At 39.8% G+C, this 25,251-nt stretch overlaps 3 protein-coding genes across 4 annotated transcripts; all 3 read right to left on the minus strand.

Annotated features, from left to right (window-relative positions):
- Window positions 1–3,508: 3,508 nt before the first annotated feature.
- On the minus strand, window positions 3,509–8,371 carry hoxb7a (homeobox B7a). The gene is given in 2 exon segments (NM_001310849.1): window positions 3,509–4,337; window positions 7,900–8,371. Coding segments are annotated over 2 exon segments (648 nt in total). The 5' UTR covers window positions 8,291–8,371; the 3' UTR covers window positions 3,509–4,080.
- Window positions 8,372–9,483: 1,112 nt separating this feature from the next.
- hoxb8a (homeobox B8a) lies at window positions 9,484–12,235 on the minus strand. 2 transcript variants are annotated; one of them, XM_010874648.3, is made up of 2 exons: window positions 11,269–12,235; window positions 9,484–10,561 (listed from the first exon to the last, which is right to left on the minus strand). In XM_010874648.3, the coding sequence occupies exons 1-2, from the start codon at window positions 11,690–11,692 to the stop codon at window positions 10,245–10,247; spliced, it is 741 nt and encodes a 246-aa protein (XP_010872950.1). In that variant the 5' UTR covers window positions 11,693–12,235; the 3' UTR covers window positions 9,484–10,244. The 2 variants fall into 2 exon arrangements, with proteins under 2 accessions (XP_010872950.1, XP_010872952.1); XM_010874650.3 differs by having other exon boundaries at window positions 9,484–10,558; window positions 11,269–12,232.
- Window positions 12,236–17,322: 5,087 nt separating this feature from the next.
- On the minus strand, window positions 17,323–23,452 carry hoxb9a (homeobox B9a). Its single transcript, XM_010874651.4, has 2 exons — window positions 22,806–23,452; window positions 17,323–19,546 (listed from the first exon to the last, which is right to left on the minus strand). The coding sequence occupies exons 1-2, from the start codon at window positions 23,317–23,319 to the stop codon at window positions 19,311–19,313; spliced, it is 750 nt and encodes a 249-aa protein (XP_010872953.2). The 5' UTR covers window positions 23,320–23,452; the 3' UTR covers window positions 17,323–19,310.
- Between the last annotated feature and the right edge of the window lie 1,799 nt (window positions 23,453–25,251).

Genomic DNA, 25,251 nt, shown 5'->3' on the forward strand with positions numbered 1-25,251 from the left:
TCAATGAGTGGTTGTAGCATGTACCAGCTATTAATGGTAGACGAATTGTGTTAAAGGCGTTGCAGATTTAGTAGCGTACATTTAGCATAGAAAGAATCAAGAATTATAGTGGCACTTCGTTAATACAACCCACTTCCAGGCTTCGCTGAAACAGATAATGTGTAAGTAGCCTTTGCGGTGGGTGTGGGGACGAAGACCTAACAAACGGACACCAAAGGGCAGCGGCGTAAAAAAAAATGCAGTGGATGATGGCACAGAACGGGAAATGAGAGGGAAAATGAAACAAAAAAAGCGGGTCGAGTTCACCCGTTGACAAATATAATCCACCATACAGACGCACCCAGAGTGCAGTTAACCTGGAAGCCTTACGTCGGTAATCTGGAAGTGAATGCGATACCCTACCTTCCATTTAACAATACCTCGCGTAATAGAGGAGTTACAAGAGACCGCCAGTTTCAATGCTATTCTACATCATGGTGATACACTATCTCTACCAAACGCGTGTCTCGTCTTGTTTGTTGCACGTTTTATGGAGGCGGAACAGTACAGGAATGTCGCATAGCAGTGTGCTTTTTCAAAGTATTCCACGTACAACGTTAACCCATACTGTACATCAGCAATCCTATTGGCATATAAGCAGATCTATCAAACCTTGCCTTCGGCAAGGAGCGGGGACTGCTATCGTTACACACCACAAACACCTTCAGTCAGCTACATATATATATGTCAGCTACACTAATATGCTTTAGAGCAAAATATACATTCCTCATACACATATAACGTGGTTAAAAATGATTCAGGAACTTTCGAGTGGCAACATCCTATCGAACGACGTCATTTAAAATTGCATATTTTGGCTACTAAAGGTTTACGCACACTTAATACGTAAGTATTTTCATCAGAGAGAAGGAGAGAGAGAGCAACTACGAATGGGTTTTGAATAATTGTTGTCCAACTCTCTGTGAAACGAAACAGCGTGAGCGTAATGACAGACAAGCACGCCTTACCTTTGTTGATAATCCGTCACTAAGCCCTTGGACAGCGTCCGCCAATCTCGCACAGCTGTCGGTACAGCGTTCCTGCTGCCCCAGCTCGGTACCGCCACGAGCACGTGAAGCCACAACTGTGGCTTTAGAGTTGCGCGGGCCATCTCCGTCGCATTTCATTTACATTAGTCAACGGGAATGAAGCATCCCGGTATGAAAAATTCGATGAGACCCTCCGGCGAGTCCAGATGTCTCACAGTCACTCTCTTCATCGCAGCGGAAATCCCAATCACAGTCGGTCACATTAGCATATCGCAGGGTGCGGAGGCTGGTCTCCCGGTCTCTCTGTAAACACACGCGTAGGGACAAGGTTCTTTTTTTTTATTTCATACATGCGATTAAAGAGCCTAGAACCTTGAAGGAGCACAGTGTTACTACAGAAGGTGCGGTGGGCAAAGGAATGCTGCAATATAACCACTTGGGAAATCATAAAAAGTTCATGTTCACGGTTACCCATCCACATGACCATCCTCGGCCAATCCCAGGACCCAGGCACTCATAAAGTTCTATCACAAAGTTGTAAATTTTCATAAAACAACAAAGAATTTATTGCATTTCTTCATGACTGCTTTCGCAGCAGTGGTTCCTCCGTCGCCATCTTTTTCTCCGAAAAAAGCAACGGGACGATTTCTCTTGTTTTACATAAAAGATTCCGTCATCATTTAATGATATTTGCAGGACAATAGGGGGGGCAAAATGCCACTTGTAAGGATGTTGCTGTGTGTTTATAAGCAATTAATACAACATTATTGTATGTAATACCACAATGTATAATTTTTTTTGCACAGATGTTGAAAAGTGACTTCTTTGTGTTCTATCTTCATAATGTTTTTGCAGAAATATTTTTGCCGAAACTGGAGGCCAAGACGAGGCTAACATAAACATGTTTCTCTATTGTGTAGTAATATTACCGCTGTTACCGTGTAAACATTTGAACAAAACTTCATTAAACGCAAGAACTAGTCACAATAATAGATAATGATAAATGCATTGCATAGTTGAATCCTTAAGTCATCTAAACGTTAGCGCCCTTGTTTATGTATTTTCTTCATTCATTCAGTTCCATAATATTTTTGGATGATAGGGTTTGTTATGGCATATATGTAGCTTATATACTGATATATGACTTAAAGATGGTGTATATTTCTATTTTATTTTTATTTAAACCTTTGTAAAAACAGAAAATATTACACGGTTTTGTATGCAATGCAAAGATAGATAACGAGAGGTATGTTTAAATTACACAGTGTTCCACTCAGTAAAAGGTTCAACAGAAAATATTTTTGATAGAGAGTCCAATCCCACTGGTACAGCATAGGCAGGAAATGGTAAATAAGAACATCCAGCCGAGTATCCATACTACGAAAAACGTGCTTAACATGTTTCGCACTGCGGCATACAATAACCGCATTTTGGTCAGGCCCAAAGTCTTAAGGTCTTAGAAGGAATAAATTGTATTTGTTTCAAGGTTTTGTTTTCATTTAATTTACACTCTCTAAAGGCTGACATTTGATTTCCAACATGAAAATTAAATAAGTTGATTGTTAACGAAAGGGGACGACAAAACTTCAAATATGAGCATTGAATGGCCTGAAATCCGGGCACAAGAGCAAACCTGTTTGTTGGCGCCTGTTTCCCATTTTGTTGATTTTCTGTTGTTAGTTTTATGGAGGTTTCCGGCCTTTCATTGATGCAATTAACCATCGGTTACCACCTCCAATATAACACTCTTATTTTTAGTCAGCGTTGTGTCTCCAGAACCGGTGTAGTCAAAACCTCCAAATGCTAGGGCATACTAGATTTAACACTCATAGATAGACCTACGCTACATAGCCTATGCCTCCAACTAAATTAAATATATATTTTTTAAATTAAGTAATTGTGTCAAATAATCGAAATATTGATAGTCTTCTAATGGGCTATTGATATCAGTAGGCGTATATCAGTGGACCTGGATTAAAAATGAAAACTAAACAGTCATGAAATGTAGCCTACAGTAAACACATGAAATAATGTTTATTATTGCAGAGGACTATTATTTATTGTTACCAGACTTGACTTCCAGGGGTATGCCTGACTGCTATCAGAAATATATAATTATATAATTGGCCCATGTGCGTAAGAAAACAAACACCCACTGAAATTTGAAAGACTCAGGACCAAGCTTTCACACGTTGCGTGAAATGAAAGGCTTGTTTACATTTAATTGGTTAAAATAATTCACGAAATATTACCTAAAACAATGTATGCCACATAACCGTTATACTCTCTATGTTTTATCTTCCTCCTGTAATCATTATTATCGATGTTTGCAATGTTACTTCTGTATATTATATCTGCCTCCTCCGCAGGCCATCACCCATCGCATATTTAGTAGGCCGAGAAACATACAGCCTACATATTAGCAGTCTCCCTGACAACGTCCAACACCCAATCCAACAGAAATCGAAAACTGAAATAATGTATCATTGATTACTTTTATTTTTATTGACATCAACAGAACACTTGTGCAATTGAATAACAAACAACAAATAGTCCCTCACAACACAAAAATATACAAATTCCTACATCTCGTGGTCCACACGTCAAGAATAAAAAACAATGCGTAAAATCAATTGACATGAGCTGTAAAGCCCTTACAGCTAGTCAAAAAAAAAATATACATCCAGAAGATAACAAGATGAAAGAAAACAGAAACATGGATGCTGCAGAGCCGATCACTTTTCTCAGGTATTGGCTACTTTTCGCAAACGATTTAGCAGTATTACAGGTCTACGGCAAAACACAATAGATTATATATCTCTATTTGAAAATATAAGCAACAATATTAGGCCTATCGCTTAGAAACGAAGGTTTCCTTTATACAATTTCACTGTACTTATAACGAAGCAAGACGTGGCATTAGACTTAATCTTAGTAGGTAGTATTGTATGTTTTACTCAGTGTAAGAATCTGGGGAACACGGTTTTCCCCTACGGTTTTAGTATAACAGGCTACCAAATCTATATAGTGCTCATTCCTCTTTTCACCGTCGCTATTCGTCCTCCTCCTCGTCCTCCTCGCCCGGCGGGTCAGCTGTAGGGGAGATAGGCCCGGTGGTCTTGTTCTCCTTCTTCCATTTCATCCGCCGGTTTTGGAACCAGATTTTGATCTGCCTCTCCGTGAGACAAAGCGCGTGAGCAATCTCTATGCGTCTTCTGCGTGTCAGGTAGCGATTGAAGTGGAACTCCTTCTCAAGCTCTAACGTCTGGTAACGCGTGTACGTCTGACGACCTCGCTTTCTGTCTGCACCTGTGAAAAACAGAGACCGAGGTTGTGTGAAATCGGATAACCAGGCAAAATAATTTTTATTTATTCCATCTAAAATACTGAAATATTTCTATTTCAAAAACTAAATCGAATATTCCGGATCTATTCCATTTTGTTATTGTGAAAGATAGGCCAGTATGCTCGGCTTTGCCACGGGTATTAAAAATAAATAAATACAGTTTGATTAATGTTAATGGAAATGAAGACATTGGCTTATTATAATTTTTTTAAATACTATTTTATTATATTTCTGAAGATGATGAGGAGTGTATTGGCAATCTTTAGGCAGGGTAAAAAACATTTTGGCAATAATGACATTTCCAATTCTAACTGGACCAGATTTCCTGGAAATTCAAAACTTGTGTTCAGACCAACATTCCCTGTCTGTTTTTATTCATGTATATTTGAAACACATTTCCTGCAAATTCATCTCTTGTGCTTCTTCAGTCTCCTATGTTGTAAACTTGCCTACAGAGCATATATAAACACCTTAAGGCGACATTTTACAAGCCTTTCCACTTGGATACTAATTTTACAGTAAATGGTTTCACAATACCCGCAAGTACAAACCTGAGCTAGTAGGGGATAACTCATTCACAGGCCAGAATGAAAGTATCTAAATCGTTGTAATTCGGTATATCTCTTATTAATAATAGAAATTGCTTCATTAGTTGTTGCAGTCAGATAGCAAGACTATACATATATATATATATATATATATGTACTTAGGGCCAACCAAAACCACTGCTTGGAATCGATGCAGAGTTTTAAGATCTGTCTAGAGTTAATAAAAATGCTGTGCTGGGGTTTTGATATGTCTTGCATTACAAGATTCAGGTATTCCTCATTTGTTGTATTCCATCATAAGGATAATACATTCTTTTATTTTTGTTACTATCTGAACTAGTCTTATTTCTTTTTATCTGAACAAGCACCAACTGCCAGACAATTCCGGGGGAAATCACTGAAAAGAGACATTACCTGTAATTATACATGAGTTATAGATGTCACATGTCAAAGATTTAATACAAAAGGGCAAGCAGGTTCCTTCCATAACAGGTAGCACACGTTATAGAATACACGAAGGCAATAAAACCCCAACATCAAGTTGTAAAGCTGATCTTTATTCCTGCATACGCTTTTTTCACCAAATACCTAACATTCCTTTGCCAGAAAGGGGAGTTTTGGCCTGCTCAACAACCAAATCCTCTACCAAACAACAGGATGCCTATTTCGGAATAAACATCGAAGTCATAAAAGACAGGCATAGAGCAAGACATGATTGCAATATTGAAATATACAAGTTTACTTGGAAAAGTTCCACATTAGATGCGAATGGGAAGGCTCTCCTCCCGTTTCCGCTTAAAGCAGACAATGTCTAATGGAGTCTGAGTTGAACTGAGCAGCAGCACTGTACGGTTTTATTGCGCGCTGTGGTCACTGGCGTGGTTCTCATTTCCTCTCTTGCGACGTGTCACTTTCTGGATGAAACTGGCTCGAAATGAGACGGGGGGACAGCCTAGGGAATCAACCAAGCGAAGGGGAAAGGGAGGGAAAGAGAGAAGGGGCTATTCTTAATGGTGATATTTTTCTATCCTATGGTGTCGTCGGTGATTTGTGCTTCAGCAGAGAGAGACGACTTGGCTGGAATTCTCAGTGAAACGCAGTTTTGTCATGAGTTTTAACAAGAGCGAGCATTGTGCTCAGAAACCGTCTAGTACGCCCGCGCATATTCAACACTCCCGCAGTAAAAATAAATTAAAATGTAATGTCTGTGTGAGAAAAGGCTCTGTGTGTGTGTGTATGCTCGCGGGCGCGTGTGTCTGTGTGTGTCTGTGTGTCTGTGTGGTTGACTGTAAACCATAGTTGATAAAGGTATTGTTTATAAGATGACATTTGAAGATGATGTCAGTTATATTATGCATATCCGAAGGAAATAACATTTCATTTTACACACTAAAATGTACTTTGATAACTTTAAACATGACACAAAGAGATAAACAACTATATACACCATTTTATCTAAATTAAACGATTCGTTCATTATTACGACAGCATGAATAGTTTTGAAACAGATACGTCCTGATTAGTTGACCTACAACAAATTTTTTTCAAGATTGTGCGCGTGTGTGCATGTGTGTGTGAGAGAGACTGCCTGTCTGTCTTGTCCGTCCAACTATACCGTGGGTACCAACCAGCCTGAGACATGGGCAAATACGTTTAGTACATTGAACCTAGGTTTGTTCCTGTGTGAATAAGCTGGGCCGTGTTTTGTAATGGGTTACTTATCAAAACACACGTGAAATTAAAATGTAATTGAAAAAAAGTCAGACCCAAATCTGCAATTGGTAGGCTTGAAAAGAGAGACATTGTCACGCTTCCCGGGGCTGGGTGTATAGTATGCATATTTCACACAGGGACATACATAGCTTATACACAACTTACATGACGAGAGCACGTTAATAAGCAAACATGTGGCAACGAATACCTGCTAGTAAACGTCAAAATCACAACTAATCAGGACGTATCTGTTTCAAAACTATTCATGCTGTCGTAGCCTATTCGCCAGAGGCTAACAAGAGGAGTTGACAGTTGACTGATAGGGAGTTTGTGGTGGTAGGAGCCAAGGCCTTGAGTGGCTACAGAAAATCATTAGACAAAAAGTTATCATCCACTATTTCACTTAAGCCGCGAGTCGTTGTTCGGTGATGGTGTGTAATTTCTCAGCGGCCTAAAGTTCGTAAAACGGACAGTATACAAACACGGACAGGTCACAACACACCGTTTCACCGCCACACAGTTAAACTCCAACACACAAAGCACAGCTACCTACCCAGCTACACTCAAACACGCAACATACGCGCGCTCAAGCAAGCACACACACATTTTACGCATGATCTGACATAAAATAAAATGTTTTTTTTCAGACTGGACCTGTTTGTTTTGTTAGCTGTAGGCAGGGCCCACTGAAACTCTTAACACAAATCCGTTCAGAATGTCAGACAAATGCGAATCTTTAGGCTAACCAAACAAACTGCTTAAGATCGCAAACCAGAAGCTCGCCAACTAATAGCCTCACCAGTATTTTCAGTGTTTGCATCATTCGGATGCATCTATGCCATACTAATACAACCAAGTAGACGCAGGGCAGGATAAGACGTCTGGAAATAGTGTTGTATTGAGCGCTTACCATAGGATCCTTTAGAAATCGCATACACCAACAGAAATCGATGAAATAGCGTTTTGGTAGGTTTCTCATTCTACCCTCGGACCGACTTAGGCAATCCCACGCTCCTATCTCTCTGTTTTAACACAATACCACCTAATGAATATTCAGATGTCTTACATTATGGTTTTATGGAGGTCCTAGAGCAATAAAAGGTCTGCGCCGGAAAAGTGGCGTAAAGCACAGTTCAGGAAGTAGTCCTAGTCACTTCACAACAGCACAGTTTGAAATACATTTAATGTAAATATGGTCAAGGTAAAGCGACGATGTTTTTTCCCCCACCCTCCTCGCATAGAAACCTATTTTAAGCTCACATACCTGAGCTTCTCATCCAAGGGTAGATCCGTAAACTGTCCTCGTGTTGCCTCTGCTCCGCTTTGCCGCAGCTGGTCAGCTTGGACGGCTCACCACCGGAGCACATCATGGAGAGGTTGGAGTGTTCAAAGGGGGAGCAGCCCAGACCGTACGCAGAGGGATACACGCTGTGGGTCTGGGTGGGCATGTTCCCTGCGTTATTGTACAGTCCCGACAGTGTGGAGGAAGAGGAGGAAAAGGCTGCGCCGCCAGAGCCCGAGACATAGCCGCTGGCTCGCGGTGAACTGGACGCAAATGCGCAAGAAGTTTGCTCAGGAAAGACCCCAGTTGGAAAACCCGAACTTGCGGCTTGATATTTGGAAAACAAAGCGTTCGCATAATACAATGAACTCATAATTTGACCGGTGATTTGTAGGCCGGGAGGTTTTAGTGTCGGTTTTACGAGGTACTGTGATATATTACAGAATTACAGTCTAGATTTACACCAAAAATCACCCCTTTTTCCTCAGGGGCCACGTGACGAGGGCCATGTGATACAAACTCGTCCAATAACAGCAGTGCTTCCCACTGCTCCGATAATGTGGAAAAAGTGCCCTACTGACCATACACACAAAATACTTTAGTCTTTTCATTGTAATCCATAAGGTAGACTACCTCAGAAAAAGAACGAACAAGAACACAGAAAACCGATAATCAATAGATTAGTAGGCTATGTTTATAATCACCTGGCGCATTGCGCAGTGATCTGCAGGACTAAACTATACATTTATAACTTAATGCATTGCCCACAGATCTTAAAAAATGTCGTCGTCTTCGTGTTGGACACCACACAAATAAGAAAGATACTTGTTTCATTTCAGCGTATCTTGTCAGTTAGATCACCCAGAAAGTAAAAGGCTCCCCTATCATGTTTTTGGAGCATACATCCCTACTTCCAGTCCAGAGACAAGTGGAGCCAGGTCATTAAATGACTCCGGCCCTCTCTGGGAGAATATCTGCTTCAAAGCATCTCTCCGCCCACAGCAACAGAGACGCTCCGGACAATTTCACAGGACATAGTGGCCATGTAAGTTGCCTGGAGCCACCTCGCGCCACTTACCCTACTCCATGTTTGACTGACCTCTCTGGAACATGGGCCTTTAATCACCTGGGTCGCAGGTGCTTTCAAGCACATGTTTCATTTATTATGTATGCCTTGAATAAGCTTTAACACCAATCCGAATGTAGAACCAGGGATACGCGGTTACAACCAGGCCTGTCGACATCATCACGTGACTTAGCCGGACTTTATAGTGTGCAAGATTCCATATTACATTTAAGAATTGTCATGTCTACATTCTGTGTTGGTGTGTGTGTGTTCTCGGGAGAGGGGTTGAAACATTCTATTCTGATTTTTGTAATCCCTACGTTTTAAACAGTGTGCATCCAGTTTGGAAAGGTTTTGTTTCACTTATTGCACATTTTGTAAAAGCTACTTGTTTGCCAAATGATTGGTTGAGTTACTCTCTGTAGGGATGCTGTTCACTGAGATCCGCACCTTGAGAGGAAATGAAGCAGAGAACACCAATGATGTCACGGATTCTCGCTTGTAAACTTTATTGGGTCCTCTTTCTTCCACCGCTTCCAGGTTCAGACAATAGAACAAAGTGATGAAGAACAATAAAGCATATAATCAAGTCTCCATAACGAATTCACGAGTACAGTACACATTCTGTTTCACAGTAAACGAGGGTCACATGACAACCTTTTTATTTCCTTTTTATTTTTATTCATATTTTTTTTCATTTTGCGCATGCTTACCCAAGAAAGGAAGACAACAAAATACCATCAATCAAAGCAAACTAAGGACAAGTGTAAAAAGAGGAAAACCTACGGCATAAATAGGCAGTTTCATGTTGTTGGAAGTCATTACTTGCTACGTCATCATAACATAGTTAGAACAGTAAAAAGTGCACAATTTAACTTAAAAACTATACAGCTGCCAGGATAATTGTTAATGATAAAATTCTAACAATATAAATGTTTTTCCCCACAATATTTTTTCCACAAAGAAAGGAAGCTATTTTTAACACTAAAATATTTTCCAACATCAGATAAAAAGTAGGCTACGAATGCTTCATTGCTCCCGTTCAAATGTTTCGTTTTTGTCTCCAAACAACAACATGAATGTCCTGTTCTTTGTCACCGTCAGAAGACATCCCATCTGATTACAACTAACGTGAAACGACCAGCCAAAGACTGCTATGTTTCCGAGACAACCGCATGCCCCTCTTCACTTTTCAATCTCACTGTCTTTTCCGCGGTGCTGATTTCGACCCCTCCCCCCTTCTCCCAAATCCCCCTATAGCTTACATTTGCTTGGCTTTGTCGCAGTCTTCCCCGGATGACTGTGTCCCCGCGCCCTGCTCCTTCTCCCGTTTCTCCTTCTCGATCTCCTCCTGCTCTGTCTTACTGCTAGGGAATTTGTCCTTGTTGTTTTCCTTTTTCCATTTCATCCTCCTGTTCTGAAACCAGATTTTGACCTGTCTCTCGGTCAGTCCCAGTGCATGCGATACCTCGATTCGCCGCTTGCGGGTCAGGTAGGGGTTAAATAGGAACTCCTTTTCTAGCTCCAGTGTCTGGTAACGGCTGTAGGTCTGTCGACCTCGCCTCCGTCCGGCAGCTACTGGCAAAAGAGGAAGCATTTTTGAGAAATACACGCATAAACGATAATTTCAAAATTCCCCTATCCCCAATAACTGTATTCCATAATAGCTTATATTCAGTTATTGTGGAATACAGAAGGTGTAAATTATATCATCCCCTTATTCAATATTTCCGAGGTAAACACAGACCGACTTCCAAGTGATCTATCAGCATTGTAATACAATGAAAAATTAAATAATTTGACCATTATTATTATTATGACTATTATTTAAATCCGCAGGAGACATTTAAAAGAAAATGCCTCTTTCTGTCGCCCACACATGCTCTCTCTCGAGGCATTATGTGAAACCATAAAGCGCCTAACCAGTGGGAAATGGCCACCTTGTAGCGAAATAATCCCCGAGACCACTGTAAGTCGTAAAAGCGAGTAGTAAAACTTTGACGGGGTGAGAAGTAAGAGAATCAGCTGCGGGCCAGTAGCTCGCACATGTAGAGAAAGCCTTCCTCCTCTTTCTTGTCCCCTCTCTCCTCTATATGGCGGGTCATTAAACTATAAAGTGGTTCACAAGTTTTGGACACCATAAAACAATAAACGCTCTTTTGTCTCCCCTATTGAACACAGGAAATGCAGGTCTGCCCTGATGGTAGATGATGTTTAAGGTTTAACTTGCAGCCCCTTTTCATGCGCACAGTCTAAGCAGTGTTTTAGTTTTAGCTCTGGCTTACCTTGCGGTCGCATCCACGGGAATAACTGCGTCGGAGACGGGCTCTGCTCCGTGCTTTCTGTCTCGTCCCCGATGCCACCAGCGGCCAGTTTGCAGTCGCTGTACTGGACCAAATCAGCGTCCTGGGCTCCGAAAAGGGTTTGCCTCTGCAGAGCGTCGTACCCGTAGAAGTTGCCCGGCTCTCCATGACACGTTACGGCACAGGGACTTTGTTGGTAAGGGGCACTGGAGAGCGTGGACGCGCCGTGGTGGTAGAATTCCTGGATTTGAGGGGGATGTTGGAAAGCTGCTCCGGTGCCTGGTCCATACACCACGGTGGGTCTACTCCCAAGGTCCTGCGCGAACCCGCACTCGTAATAATTGGGACGTAAAGAGTCTCCACTTTTGTATTTGGAGAAGAGAGAGTTGACAAAATATGAACTCATCTTTTGTTGTTGTTGTTGTTTGTGACTGTAAAATTTTCAAGCGCTAAAGAGGAAGGAAACTGAAGGGTTCTTGAGTTTAAAAAAAGAACCCAAGCTGGTTAGCAATATATGGACAAAGTTGTATTTCAAAACACCCAATCTAAATAGCTGAAGCCACAATCATGCCGATTCCATAAAATCGTCTCCACTGAAGTGCTCCTGCATCACAATTCCGGTATGAGGTGCCAGTTCACAAACAGTTTTCTGTGATTTACTCCGCTGCAAATGAGTTGTTTCATATTTTGCGGTGTCTTTTCACGATCATTTGCATCTATTATCGGGTCTTCATCTCATTGGCTTCTAGCATCCCACACGGACACTGCTCTGTGCGCTTCTGATATGGAATGAGTGAGAGAATGAAAAAGGGAGAAAAAGAGAAAGGGAGAGAGACGGAGAGGGAGTGAGGGAGATATGGGGGGGTTGAAGGAGAGAGGAGGGGAGAATATGCGCATTAATATATTCAAGCGGGTAAGTTAATGAGAAATCTGCCGCTTTGCATCAGATCAAATCGAGAGCGCCCCCCCATCCCACACCATCTCAACTTCCTAAGACCGCTTGGAGAGATTGATTTTTAGCATGTATAGCTAATAGGCAACCTAAAGGGATGCACATAGGCTCCTACTCATTAATTTCTAAATTCTAACGAGGTGGGATCCCCTTTTTCGAAAATGTCATGGTCGCACTGGCAAATTGTGAAAGTACACGACTTAATTGGTATCAGTTTTAACAAGTCCTATAAATGTAATTGCAGTTCTAAAACAACTTGTCAAAGCCTCCATGCCCGCGTCTGAGGTGGTTGAGAATAAACGAGGTAGTCAGATTTAACATTTTGATTATTGTATTTTTATAAATACGATAGCCATGGAAAGCGAAGACGTCTGAAAGGAGCACCACTCGTGGTATAATGGAGAAAGAGGTTGTAAATGGTTTAACAAACTATAAAACGCAATAAACGCCGAGGCTGTTTGTTGTTTACACCGTGCATCAAAAAAGCTGTTAGAATTTTATGAGGTTTCACGACCAAAGCCATAAATGCTTCACTTGGAGCAATTTCACCGATGCAGAAATATTCAAGTATTTAATTGTCATTTTAGTTGTGTTTTCCATACGGGCTATCATTAAGCTGATATTTTAACCTCTAGACGTGATGTCTGGGGAAAAAAAACTAACGAGGGGATATCCCGCGGAATGGTTGTGTTCATTAGCGCCCGTATGAAATAGGAAATATTGTCAGGAATGTGATTAAAATCAGGATACTATAGGCCTAATATGGGATTGGTTTAACATGTAACCTGAACGTACACAGTTAACCCAGGACGAGTGAGGTCGAGATTGTAGCTTTGCAGCATTACAATATTAGCACAGCTCGAGTAGGAATAATTGAGATTATGTTAACATTTCTTACATCGGCCCATAGGTGTCTTGTGGTAGTCTATAAAAGGGGCCAAACGAATTGTAGAGTATATTTTTTTGTCTTGTTTTATGAAGTGTTCCGATATTATGCAAGCATTGTGAACAGGATTGTTTAAATTAACTTATACAATATCCTTCATGCATTATTTTATGTTCATTGCTCAGTCTATAAAATTCAGCCCAACCATTGCAACTTTTAACATGAATTATTAACACAACTATAGGAGCCAAAAAGGAATTAGTACTATGGGATATCTATAAGTATGCTATTTGTACGACTTTCTTTGTGAATATTTCTCTGTCATTCTAATATTTTATAACACGCGCATTAATGGTAAGTTTATCAATTGCACACGTCTCGCAATTTCAATAAAAGTAAACCTCACCTCTTTTGCATGACAACGGCTGGAACACCATTACACATTAAGTAACTGACCAGCAGCTCCCTGGAATAATAACAAACTTTCATTCAACAAATACGTGTTTCACATTGTAATCAATGGATTACAATGCAAACGTCAACATATGAATTCTTTAGCAACACACTCATAGAGACCTAGCGTTTTAGCAGTTTAGTTCGATTTAGGCGCATATTATGCAATGTAGATTTGATAGCGTCCATGTAGCCTATTATCTTACGACTGTTCACAGCAGAGGTCTGTAATTTAGGCTGGTCAAATTTGTTATATTATAAAAACAAAACACTAGCTGCGTTTGGAATATATAATAATACACTGAAGTCAAACCTTTTAAAATCAAATGACAAAAGATCTTAAAATTCTTTGACAACATTTTGTAATATTCCTCAATTCATGCACAATAACTTAGCCAACGGGAAATTATATAGTACCAATTAACATATAATAATGTTCATTGAGCGGTGCGTTGTATATAAAAAGTGCTCTCAAATGTAACCTCGCTTAATTTGTAAGGAAGCATTTGGGAAAATGACCGCGAATGCGCTGCTATTTAGCTATCCAAAGGTATGCTTATACATTGAAATCATGCTGTAATACAGGGGGGGAAATTATAGATTAATGTTCTTGCCGCCCTTCAAACCCTCTTAAGTGAAGCAAGAGGCTCTCTATGCTGGAGTTTAGGGGGTGTAAAGTGGTCTGTCTGTGTTTTCGAATGACTTCCGGATAGGTAGACAACACGCGTAGGCTTTCTTTCGTGGACCAACATCGCCATCAAGAGGCCGTTTTCTGGTGTGCCGCTGGGATTTCAGATAATACCATTTTATGATTCTATAAACACCAGACATAAACCCCTGATAATGAGGCGATTTCACAACTCCGTTACTGCTGGAAGAAATTCTGAATATAGGCATTGGGTAATATTTAGCAATATTTAACCTGGGAAAAGGTCTGTTCTTTTCTGGAGTATAAAGTCATTATTTTCTATATGTAGTGTAACTAAAATAAAATAATACGTGCGTTTGAATTATTTCTGTCATTATGCAACAAACTGTATGGCATATCAGTTAAATCATTGATAATTACAATTATGATTAAATACGTTTAAGAAATAAGGAATACAATCTCATATATTGGTTTTATGTAAATTGATAAAGAGCTATGAGTGATCTACACATTGAAAAGTCCTTATTGCATTTGATTGAAGCTGATAATAAATTGAATATATATAAAATGCAACGCAGCAAGGAACCTGAATATTCAGCCTAAGAACGAAACATGGAATTGTTTAAAATAGACATATTTGAGCATCGTTGTAATCTCATGGCAAATTAGCATATTTTTGTTATCTAAAAAACGAAAGAAGTGTATGAATTAAATAAATTACGTTTCAAGCACACAGTATTAACAAAAAGAAGGACGATCAATTAGCTCATAAGAAGTTTGAATCAAGTCGATATTTGGAATGTTTATATTAAGGCTGCCGATAAGTTGTGTAAGTATGGTATAGCCTCATAATTGCGTTCTGTAATTCTTTAAAAATATAAGTATATTTTTAATTATTATTTTCATTATAATAATTATATGTTTTGTATGCTTTATTACTGTTGCTGTCTTTGTTCTTCAACGCAACATTTTCTAGAAGTTACATGTAATCTTTACGTTTGCTTTTATTTTAACATGCTACATTATATTGGCCATATCTGCCATAGTTGATGGTGAAACGTCAATGTCGTGAAGTAGAAGCAAACGAATTATTGTATCTTGTATGGCTTTTTTATGTTACATTGTAAATTAAGATGTGTAATTTAATGTATTATTGCCAAACACTTTTAATGTTATAAAGTTCTAATTGACCCCATCCAGGAGTTGTCCTTTTTATTATATTTAATTATATGGATCGTATGTAGAATCCTAGCACCATCCAACAGAACGGCTCCCTGAAAATGAGAACATGGGAAAACAGAGATTTAAAAGAAAGAAAGATGCACTTTGACCATCTATTGTAACCGACTCCAAGACATAACAATCGAAGGTTCTGAAACAAAATGGCAGCCTAGCATGGGCGCGAGGCTGTAAACAGATTAAGGTTCCCCTATCTCAGACGTCTCGCCAGAATCTTTTTGTGGCGTTTTATGGCCGGCTATAAGGCGACCAGGATGCGCTCGGAAGTGAAACAAAGGGAGGCGGCAAGAACACTGGACCCCGGCCGTTCATCTGGAAGTCCAGACCTTGCAGTGCAAGCCCCCCACTCGGTGTGGAATCCGTCAACAACAAACGCTCCAAACAATAAACGACAAACGCAAAGGAATAACTTGGGTTCCCAATCCTGGAACGTGGAGCTATCCACCACACCTCGAAACGGTTATTAAGGAGGACTTGAAACTTTTCCTTCTCCCGGTGTTTGCTTTACAGCCGTTTAGTTCTTAACCTTCAGAAATGTATATCCTATAAAGTTTTATTGCAGTCATATTATTTTATTGCGGCGCACCGCATTGAATTTTCTTTCTCTCTTTTATGACAGTCAACTTCCCCATCCCCTCCTCCTTTAGCGAAAGCCCACATCCTTTTTGCTGTTTGTTTACTCCTGATAAAATATCCAAAAAAGCACGCAGAGGCCTACAATTGAGCAGTACAGAACGTGCATAAAACAATGCTTTTTGTATTATTACAACCAACACTGTCCCCTTGACCAGAAAAAGATAAAATAAAGAACAGAATTGGAATTTATAATGTATTCACATATGTTTGGCAAAGACATTTTTTTCTCAGTTGCACATCTGTAGACCAGTGGTGCCTGTTCGCCCAAGTTGGAAGATATATTTTAATTACTACAGGCTGCTTGGTTTTACCACGGACAGATAATGTTACTGTACAGTCTTCTTAGTTACACGCCCATGCTATTATTATTTTACGAAAAATTAAGATATTAATTGCTTGTTACATGTTATTACAGGGTATATAAGATATTAACTTTGTTATTACTTATCACGTTGCACCAAGATACCAACCACGTCGCACCAAAACATTTGCAATACAAATGTATCTTCTAAGTTCACGATGAGTAGATGGCATTCTAGAGGAATAATATATTAGCTATATGGATCCATTCTACAAAAGGCAATTGCTGAGAGGACCGTTTTTAAAAGACACATTAACAAATCATACTGTTTTCTTTCCTTTGTTATCTTTGGAAAATATGAGCATGGGCCCAAAACTCTTAAACTCACCAGTCATTTACCACAAACCTCAAGAGAAGTATTTTCCATTCACAGCACAGCGGATTGGTTTTATACCATGTCCTTCCCTGACCTTGTCTAGGGTTTTAACCAACGCGGTACATTTTAAATAATCATCACCAAAATGAATATTACCATAAACGTTTGAAATAAAAACCTCAACATAAACATTCTTGCCACAGCGCCGTCTTAATGAATGCTGGGGATATCTTCAGGGGACCATGTGCACAACTGACTTCCTTCATGTACAATTCAAGACAAATGCTTGGGCGCACGATACATATTTGCAACACATGCTTGTTCCTAAAGATGAAATAATATGTAAATATGCTCAAACTTGAAAGCAAAGATAAATAGACGCGAACTTTTTTTGCTCTCGCAGAGAGAAGGCGTTTTAGCTCCCTATTGTGCGCGCTCCTGAGACCTCGCTGTCCAAAATGTGTTGTAAATCCTTAATGTAATCTCATATCAACTCATTGAAGCTTTCAATAGTAATAAAAAGTGCCGAGACATTGTTCTAATGTAAACTCTGTTTTTAATATGAATCCAGCATCAGCAGTGCTATCGCACAGATAAACAACACAGGAATAAAGAAAATGTACATGAGGGACACAGGAGATTAACGTGATATAAAAAAATACTGAGGGGTGTTAGTAGTTCCGAGACTCGGTCCTTACAGCGTTTGGTGTTAATGAAAAACAAGAGTCCAAATGAGATTAGGCTTCGACAAAGAAAGCTGCCGTGGATATGCAGGGCTGGAGCGCCTGGAGAGATAATGGCGTCTGACGCTCCTCTTTATTCTGGAGCAAGTACATCCATGAGCGCCACCCATTTCATAGTCAACTTAAGATTCATCATACATTTTCGAATGTTTGTAAGTACTTCCATTCAGAAAGAAATTAACACCACATAAGTATAACATTTCTTTTTGTATTGACAACACGGTTAAGTCAGTCTACCTTTCAATACGTTATGGACAAGAACATGTAAACAATATCTAAAACTGGAAACGACGTCTACCTGCTGCACTGATGTCATTTTCGAAAACACCAATTTTAAACATAATGAAACTCATTCCAATAAAAACAATCGAGGTTATTCACGTATACTTATTTACAATAAATTAGAAATATTACCATCCAAAAACTGCTATAGCATTGCGCATTTTCTTCAGATAGATTTCATTAAAAAAAAACACAAACATACAGACCTAAATTACATTTCATGATGATATGAATCATGCGCTAACAATGTAAACATTTTTACTCTTAGACAATGTAGGATTTTCTTCTTCGACAAATGATATATCCTATATCTAAGCGCAGAAGGTAGACACATTTTATGGCATATACCAAAATGACAGAGCACGGGTTTTTGCACGCCCTATTCTTCCCACCACATGTTAAAAATATTCCACTATTAGAATTACCTTATATTCGCAGAGCAAACTATATGAAACTACTCCGAATCGCCAGATAGGCCCCTTGAATCTTGAATGTGAAGTTACACGTTTCATAAAATGCTTTAATTAAATAGTATCTACAAGAAAATAGGTTTTCCTGATTACTTTCCAGAAGTAGGCCTCGGTAATATTCTTTCTGGGGTCTTAAATCTGCCACGTTATGTTTTTAGCAATCTTACATTATAGTAACATTGGAAGTGAAGAAATGTTCATGTTGAACGTAGGCTAGGCCTAAACCCCAAACATCGTTTTGTATATGACCCCTAGGCTATTACCCACTTTTACGCATAACAAACATAAAGGTAAAATGACGCACACATAAAAAAAAACTAGAAATACAAGAGTGTGCATATATAACCTGTTGAGTTCATATCGGATCAAGGGATTACAACAAACATGGAATCCTGATGTTTAAATCGATCCAGTCCAACGGGCGATATAGGGGATTTCATTCTCCCATGAAATAATAACAATAAAAATAATAATAATAATGTTATCTTAATAATTTGCCTGCCATTTTACATGAGATTATGAATCGAATTACGAAATAAAATAATTGGATAACTGAACTGGTCCACTGCTGCTTGGATAGTAAAATAATATAATTGTTCTGAAAGACCAGTTAGCTTATGTAACCGCCATTACGCACTGGGCATCTATGGAGTTGAACAATGGAATGAAGCGAGCTAATAAAAAAAAAGAACACATGCAAGTCGCACACTCCCTTTAACACCAACCCTGACCACATGAAGACAATATCACAGAACCTCCATGCCTCTATAAAGCGTCGGTGTCATGCTTTAAGTAATAAATAACTAATAAAACCAGTGTTTGAGAAGAAGCCCTCATTTCTAATGTATAAGGCTTTTCCCAATTGGTCTGCACTTCTATAATGTCAGATGGCATTTTTCACTGCGACATGGAAAACAATAAAAAACAGCTTTCTGCATTCCCACTTTACCCATTACTGTCCATGTATTTAAAGAAAAAAGTCTTAAGAAAGCAAACTTTTTATGAGGGCGGGGATTTAATTGGCCTCCCCATTTAATCTAATCCTTAGGTTGGTCCTTATTCATTTTCTTCATTTTCATCCGTCGGTTTTGGAACCATATTTTGACTTGTCTCTCCGTCAAGTTCAGCGAGCGCGCTACCTCGTGCCTCCTGTCCCGGGTGAGGTACATGTTGAAGAGGAACTCTTTCTCGAGCTCGAGGGTTTGGTATTTCGTGTATGGGCACCGCTTCTTCCGGGAAGACCGGGCATGCAACCAGTTGGCAGATGGGTCATCTACAAGGAAAAGTCAGATGGACACCTTTAGTAAATAGCAAACACATACAGAATAGGCCGAGTCTAGGCTTGCAGGCCTCATAAAATGCCTAAATACAAACACGTGTACAAAACAACAAGGTTTCCATGGCAATGCGTTACATTATGAGTCGTAGTGATCAAAATAGTCCCATTTTATCAGAATGGACCAGTGATCGGTAATGGAATGGAGCAGAGGAGATGAATAGTGATTCAATAGGCCCTTGGCGAGTCTTAGAAAAGTATTTACTTTCTTGGTCCAGAATTGTGCCATAAAAATAGCACAACTTGGAATACGTACAAAAGACCAAGAAAATGGAAAACGTACTTGTGTCCTTCACCCCACTAGACCTTGAAATCCTCCTGTTTGTGATAAGTCCACATTCTATATGGGTTGAACACTTGGATGTGATGTTTTCTCGTAAATTATAACTCTCCTCCCATTTTTTTGTTGTTGTCAGAAAATCCAATCATAGCCATGTACTCCACCCTTCAGCTTGGTTAGCAGTACTCAGACGAATGCAATTAGCGAAGAAAGCGCAGAATGGTTTGGGTATGAGAAGCTAAAAGCATTCTAACTATGGGAGATATATTGAGCACCGGAGGCTAACCCAAACAAAAATGCAGTCGCACTGAAATGCGGTTGTTTGGGAAAGTGGATTATCTCCTTTTTAGGGGAAATGTTCCAGGGGATTTATTCCCTGCTGTCTTAGTGGAAACGTCTCCCCTCCCCGGTGGCTTTCTCGGGAATGCTTGTAATGTATTTTCATCCAGACCCATCTACATTTTCTCATAGTTGCTTTTGTTGCAACACCTCTGTGTACAGCACACATGTTCCTTGGTCTTTAATTCCAATGGCCTTAGAAAGCTTCAACTACCGTCAATATTCAAAAGGCGGTGTGGATATAAAGCTCGAAGGGATCGCTTCTGAAAGTGGACAGTGACGATAAAAGTGTGCATTGTGACACGCAAAGTGGTGCTCGGCTTTCTCCAAGTATATAATAACCTAGTGCCGAGTCAGGGCTTTTCCTGTCACTGCCGGACAAATAATTCACTGCTGTAGGAAAGTGTTAGAGCGTTGTCCAATAGATCTGGTTATTTCTATGGATGAAAAAAGGTTGGGCCCATTGAAGCCCATGGCGATTTTTCTCATTGACTACATGTAACAATGTAAAGAAATCCAATCTAGACCATGCACCACGCACTTTTAATACCACATCAACTGTCTACAATATCCTAAATCTTATGACGCAATATTAGTTTCATCCTGAAAGGAAAGATATCCCTCGGGGATGATTGATAGGTCTGTAAAGCAATCTGAGGCCGGTGGACACACAGGAGAGAGAGGTGTGCCATCTCAGTGCCTATGAGACAGTTCCGAGACATGATCTGCAACAATGCACGCGCTTTTAAGGGTCATGTTGTTGAATGATCATGGGGGGAAGTAGCCTATGGTCTGTTTTGGGAGGAATGTAGGAAAGTTATTATAATGGCTGCAGACCAATATAATGCCATCACGCCTCCATGCAATTTCCGCGTAATAGCCTCAGAAATTGACCTTTCGAACAGAGAGGCTGTTACATTTATCTACATCAAAATTGCATCGTATTTCTTTGTTTTTATTTTTCCCTAACTGTCCCAGTGAGTCGACATACAACAACGGGTACAGATGTTGGCTGGTCTCAGACCGAACATAATAAACTTCAGAGGAAATAACTTTTTTGTCATCCAATCCAAAGCGAGTACAAAGGGGAATGTATAATTCGCAACGTCATTTGCCTGTAGTGTGCTCTGGAGTACCGCCCAGGGCAGCACAAATGTGACACCCTGGACTCAAAAACAGAGTGTATAAACGTTGTTGAACAACGTAAAAAGCAATGTGATGACGTTGAATCAACGTGGACTTCAAATTGGAAATGTCCTTTTTTGTTATTTATTTTGAGTTTCGGTGATTGCAGGTTCGTTAAAAAATTCAACCAAATGTAATTTCAACCAAATGTACATCAAAACGTACACAAAAGTGATGATTGTGTAAGACGATTTTGTGGAAGAAAATCTATGTTCTTCTCCACTCTCAGACCATGCTACTCAAAACTACCATCTATCAGAACCATGACCCATCCGATTTAGATAAGGCCTCCGGTTGCATGTATTTATTTTATGTGTGTCTGTTTCCCGGAGCACCAAAATGTTTCCAGGCGAGCACGCACAGCCTATTTCAACAAGGCTGTGCTGTGTTGAGTAGCACATAAATAGTTTTCCAATCCGGCCCCAGGGCCTGATTAATAGCTAGCCTGATCTTATGAGGCAGTGTTGGTAAGGGGAAAAATTTCATTTTATTTTGCCAAAAGGCCACTATAGGCACTGACAGAACAGCTAGCCCACTGAGAGTGCAGTGACCGACATCCTCCGAAGAATGTCATACAGCTTAGACAGATGAGTCTGCTTGTCAAAAAATGTGGTAAATGTTTCAGATTTATTTTGTGGTTTTGAAGAGCGTTTTGCCCACTCACCAGTCCTTTCCAGAATAGGCCTTAGATGCAATTTTGTTGCCAAAGTAATATTTCCTTCAAAAACGAACATACAGCTTAATCCTCCCCCACACCTTCTAAACGACATAAAAGGTATATACATAGACCTGTCATCGGCCATTTGAGTAAAACAAAGCCAGTATTCCTTAGATAGAATATTTACACAAAAAAATATTGCAGCCTTGCCTGGTAAACCCTAATGTTTCTTGGGAGAGGCTCTTGGCGCATAGTTTAATAAGGGACGTATTTTCACAGTTATTACTGGATTAAAACAAGCTGCTGACAAAAAGAACTGCACTAAAGTGCAACGGAGCGCAGAATAACCTGTTCACGGAGACCGTGCCAAAACTCACAGGACTTCAAGTTAAAAGGGCTCCATTAAAATCACCTTCACTACCAGTTGGTCACCGAAACTACTAAGGCAGGTCAGCCCGGACAGCACACGTGAAATGTCCCCCTACTCCAAAACAGAGCCGGGGTTCGTGATGCATTAAGCCAGTCTGCGTGCAAGACACCGGATATAGGGTACCATGTACAGTTCCACCAGTTATAAATTGTCTATAAGAATTCTAACGTAAACAGTAATTTAGATGCACACTACGGGACAGATTTTGTAGTGTGAGCCTCCAAGACTCGCCATCTCTTTGTTCTTGTTTTATGACAGCATTAAAAGCTTTACAGACTGTTCACTTCCTCGTTTTATAACTTACTTTGATCTGGTCCTTCTTTGTCTTCGCTACCTTCACAAATGTCCTTATTGTCCTCGAAACCGGAGCCTTGGCCGGAATTCATTTCTCTCGCCGAGGAGGACTCCAAAATGTACTCGTGTCCACCGATTTTTGGGGGTTCCCCGAGGTGTCCCAGTAGCGGCTCCATCTTGACCTGCCCCTGGCCGGGGAGGGACTCAGAGCGAGGAGCGCAGTCGAGCCAACTGCGTAGGTATCGGGTGTCCGTGGAAGGGACGGGCTGAGTCGGGATGTAGGGATGGTATACCGCGGGTAAGCCATTGGAAGCGTGTGGGCTGAAAGGGCTCCAGGACGAGCTAAAAACAGGAGGTTTCGGCTGGAAACTACAAGAGGGGAATTCGGGATGCTCACCATGTCCCCCCGGTTGTCTGAAGTTGGAATACTGTACATTGGAAAACCTGGCTGCAGTCGAATCTTCGCTCTCGTGACCTATTATGGAGTCCACATAATAGTTGCTCAGAGTTCCAGAAATTGACATTCTCGGACATTATAGAAAAACACAGTTCATTGAATGGAAAACATGTAGGACAGAAGTATTTTTTTTTTACGCGACTCCCCCTCAACTCGCTCACGAACAAAGTAGAGCTGGATTGCTGGTCTGTGCGCTCGGAGCGAAATGATTGGTCAGACTTTTTTCGCGAGCCTGATAAAGCGTCAATGGGGCGTAAATCAATACGCCAAGGGGCTGCACGGAGCTCTTTCCTTGCTCCTAGTAGGCTACATATTTTCCTCTCTAAATAAATTGTCTTGTTTATGCAATATGCAAAATGGGAGTGCATCCATATATCCGTGGATATCTTATAGGCTGTCGTACAAATATCCAGTTAAATTACGCATCCAATGGACATTATGTATGAAAAGGCATATTGGAAACGACAAATTACCCACCACGTCATTTTTTTTAAATACAACTGATACATGCACGCGTCTCTTGGAACGCGGCCACTGAATACAACAAGTCTTATCCAATACAGCCATTAGGTTTATTAATGCCCAATACATCATCAAAATCAAAATAACATCAGAATGTTTTACAGACGCAATTATTTCTCTATCACGTTCATCTGGATGTTTAACTGCAGTAAGATGACGCTTTATGTTTCAAATCTCAAGATTTTATACCTTTTTTGTTTGTTTTCTTTCAAATCGTGTCTCGGTTTCCGTAGGGAAACGTCCATGCTCATGCTTTATTGGAAGATTAACAGTACTTTCTCTTAACGAGCCCGTTAAACATTACTGCGAGGCAATCCCCCTGTCTTTATGGAAGGAACTACTTGAACTTTTTTGGTCGTTTAATACTATAATAAAATACTACATCAGGCAGCTTTGATTTTTATAGAGCTGATATATTGCCTGTGGCGGAGGACGTAAACGAGCGTGCTGTAGCGTTCCTGCCTGACGAAAAACGCTCACTTCACACTCACAACCCAAAAGTAAACACAGCAGAAATGGCCGCGCCAGGATATTTTAAAAACGAGAGGAAGAATTTTCAGATTTACTGACACAGGGAGAAACGAAGGAGACTCGTGAGGTAACGGTTTGGAGACGGGTCATTTGTGTTTCTGCCGGGTTTTCACCTTTTCACCATTGTGCATGACTTGTCACATTGAAGCAGGTCAATGCTTTGGCCTCGGCCTTCACAGCTCTCTGTCTTTCACTTTCTCTTTTGCTAACTACTAATGTTTTTCAACTTCTGAAGATGAAAGAACCAGAATGTAACACCGCTGATGACAATTTGCCTTGTGTTTGGAATGTGTTGTTATTAAGTTTTCCTTTGTAGCAGATGCGTTAAAACAATGCCGTAATTCCAAAACACAACACAATAACACAAGCGTAATGCTTGCAAAAGGGAATTAGGTAGAATACATTCATTTGTGAAGTTAAAGGACACTCAATGCTCACTGTACAGTGTAGTAATAAAATGTGTTATACATATATATTATCTAATATATTCAAACCAAATGCACATTAAAACTTACATTGCGCATAAACCATGACAATATTTTGGTTTTTTAAGCCAATTTTGTGGAAGAAAATCAATGTTATTTTCCACTCAGTCCATGCTACTTATATATATAGGTATATTACTATATAGCTATATAGCTATATAACTATATATGTATATAGGATCTATATATATATATATATATGGGTAACGTGGGAATGAATATATATATAACGTTGTTTAAACTACTGCATATATAAATATATATATATATATATATATATATATATATATATATATATATATATATACATACGTGTGTGTGTGTGTAGTAGTAGTTTAAACAATGTTTTCATGTATGTATTGTATGTAGTAGGTTAAACAATGAAAACATTATCTACAGCTGGCATTAATTATAAAATATCAGTCAGACCGCGACTAAGGTTGTTATATAAAAGTACAAAC

The sequence above is a fragment of the Esox lucius genome, chromosome 11 (assembly GCF_011004845.1).
Source record: "Esox lucius isolate fEsoLuc1 chromosome 11, fEsoLuc1.pri, whole genome shotgun sequence".
NCBI lineage: Eukaryota > Metazoa > Chordata > Actinopteri > Esociformes > Esocidae > Esox > Esox lucius.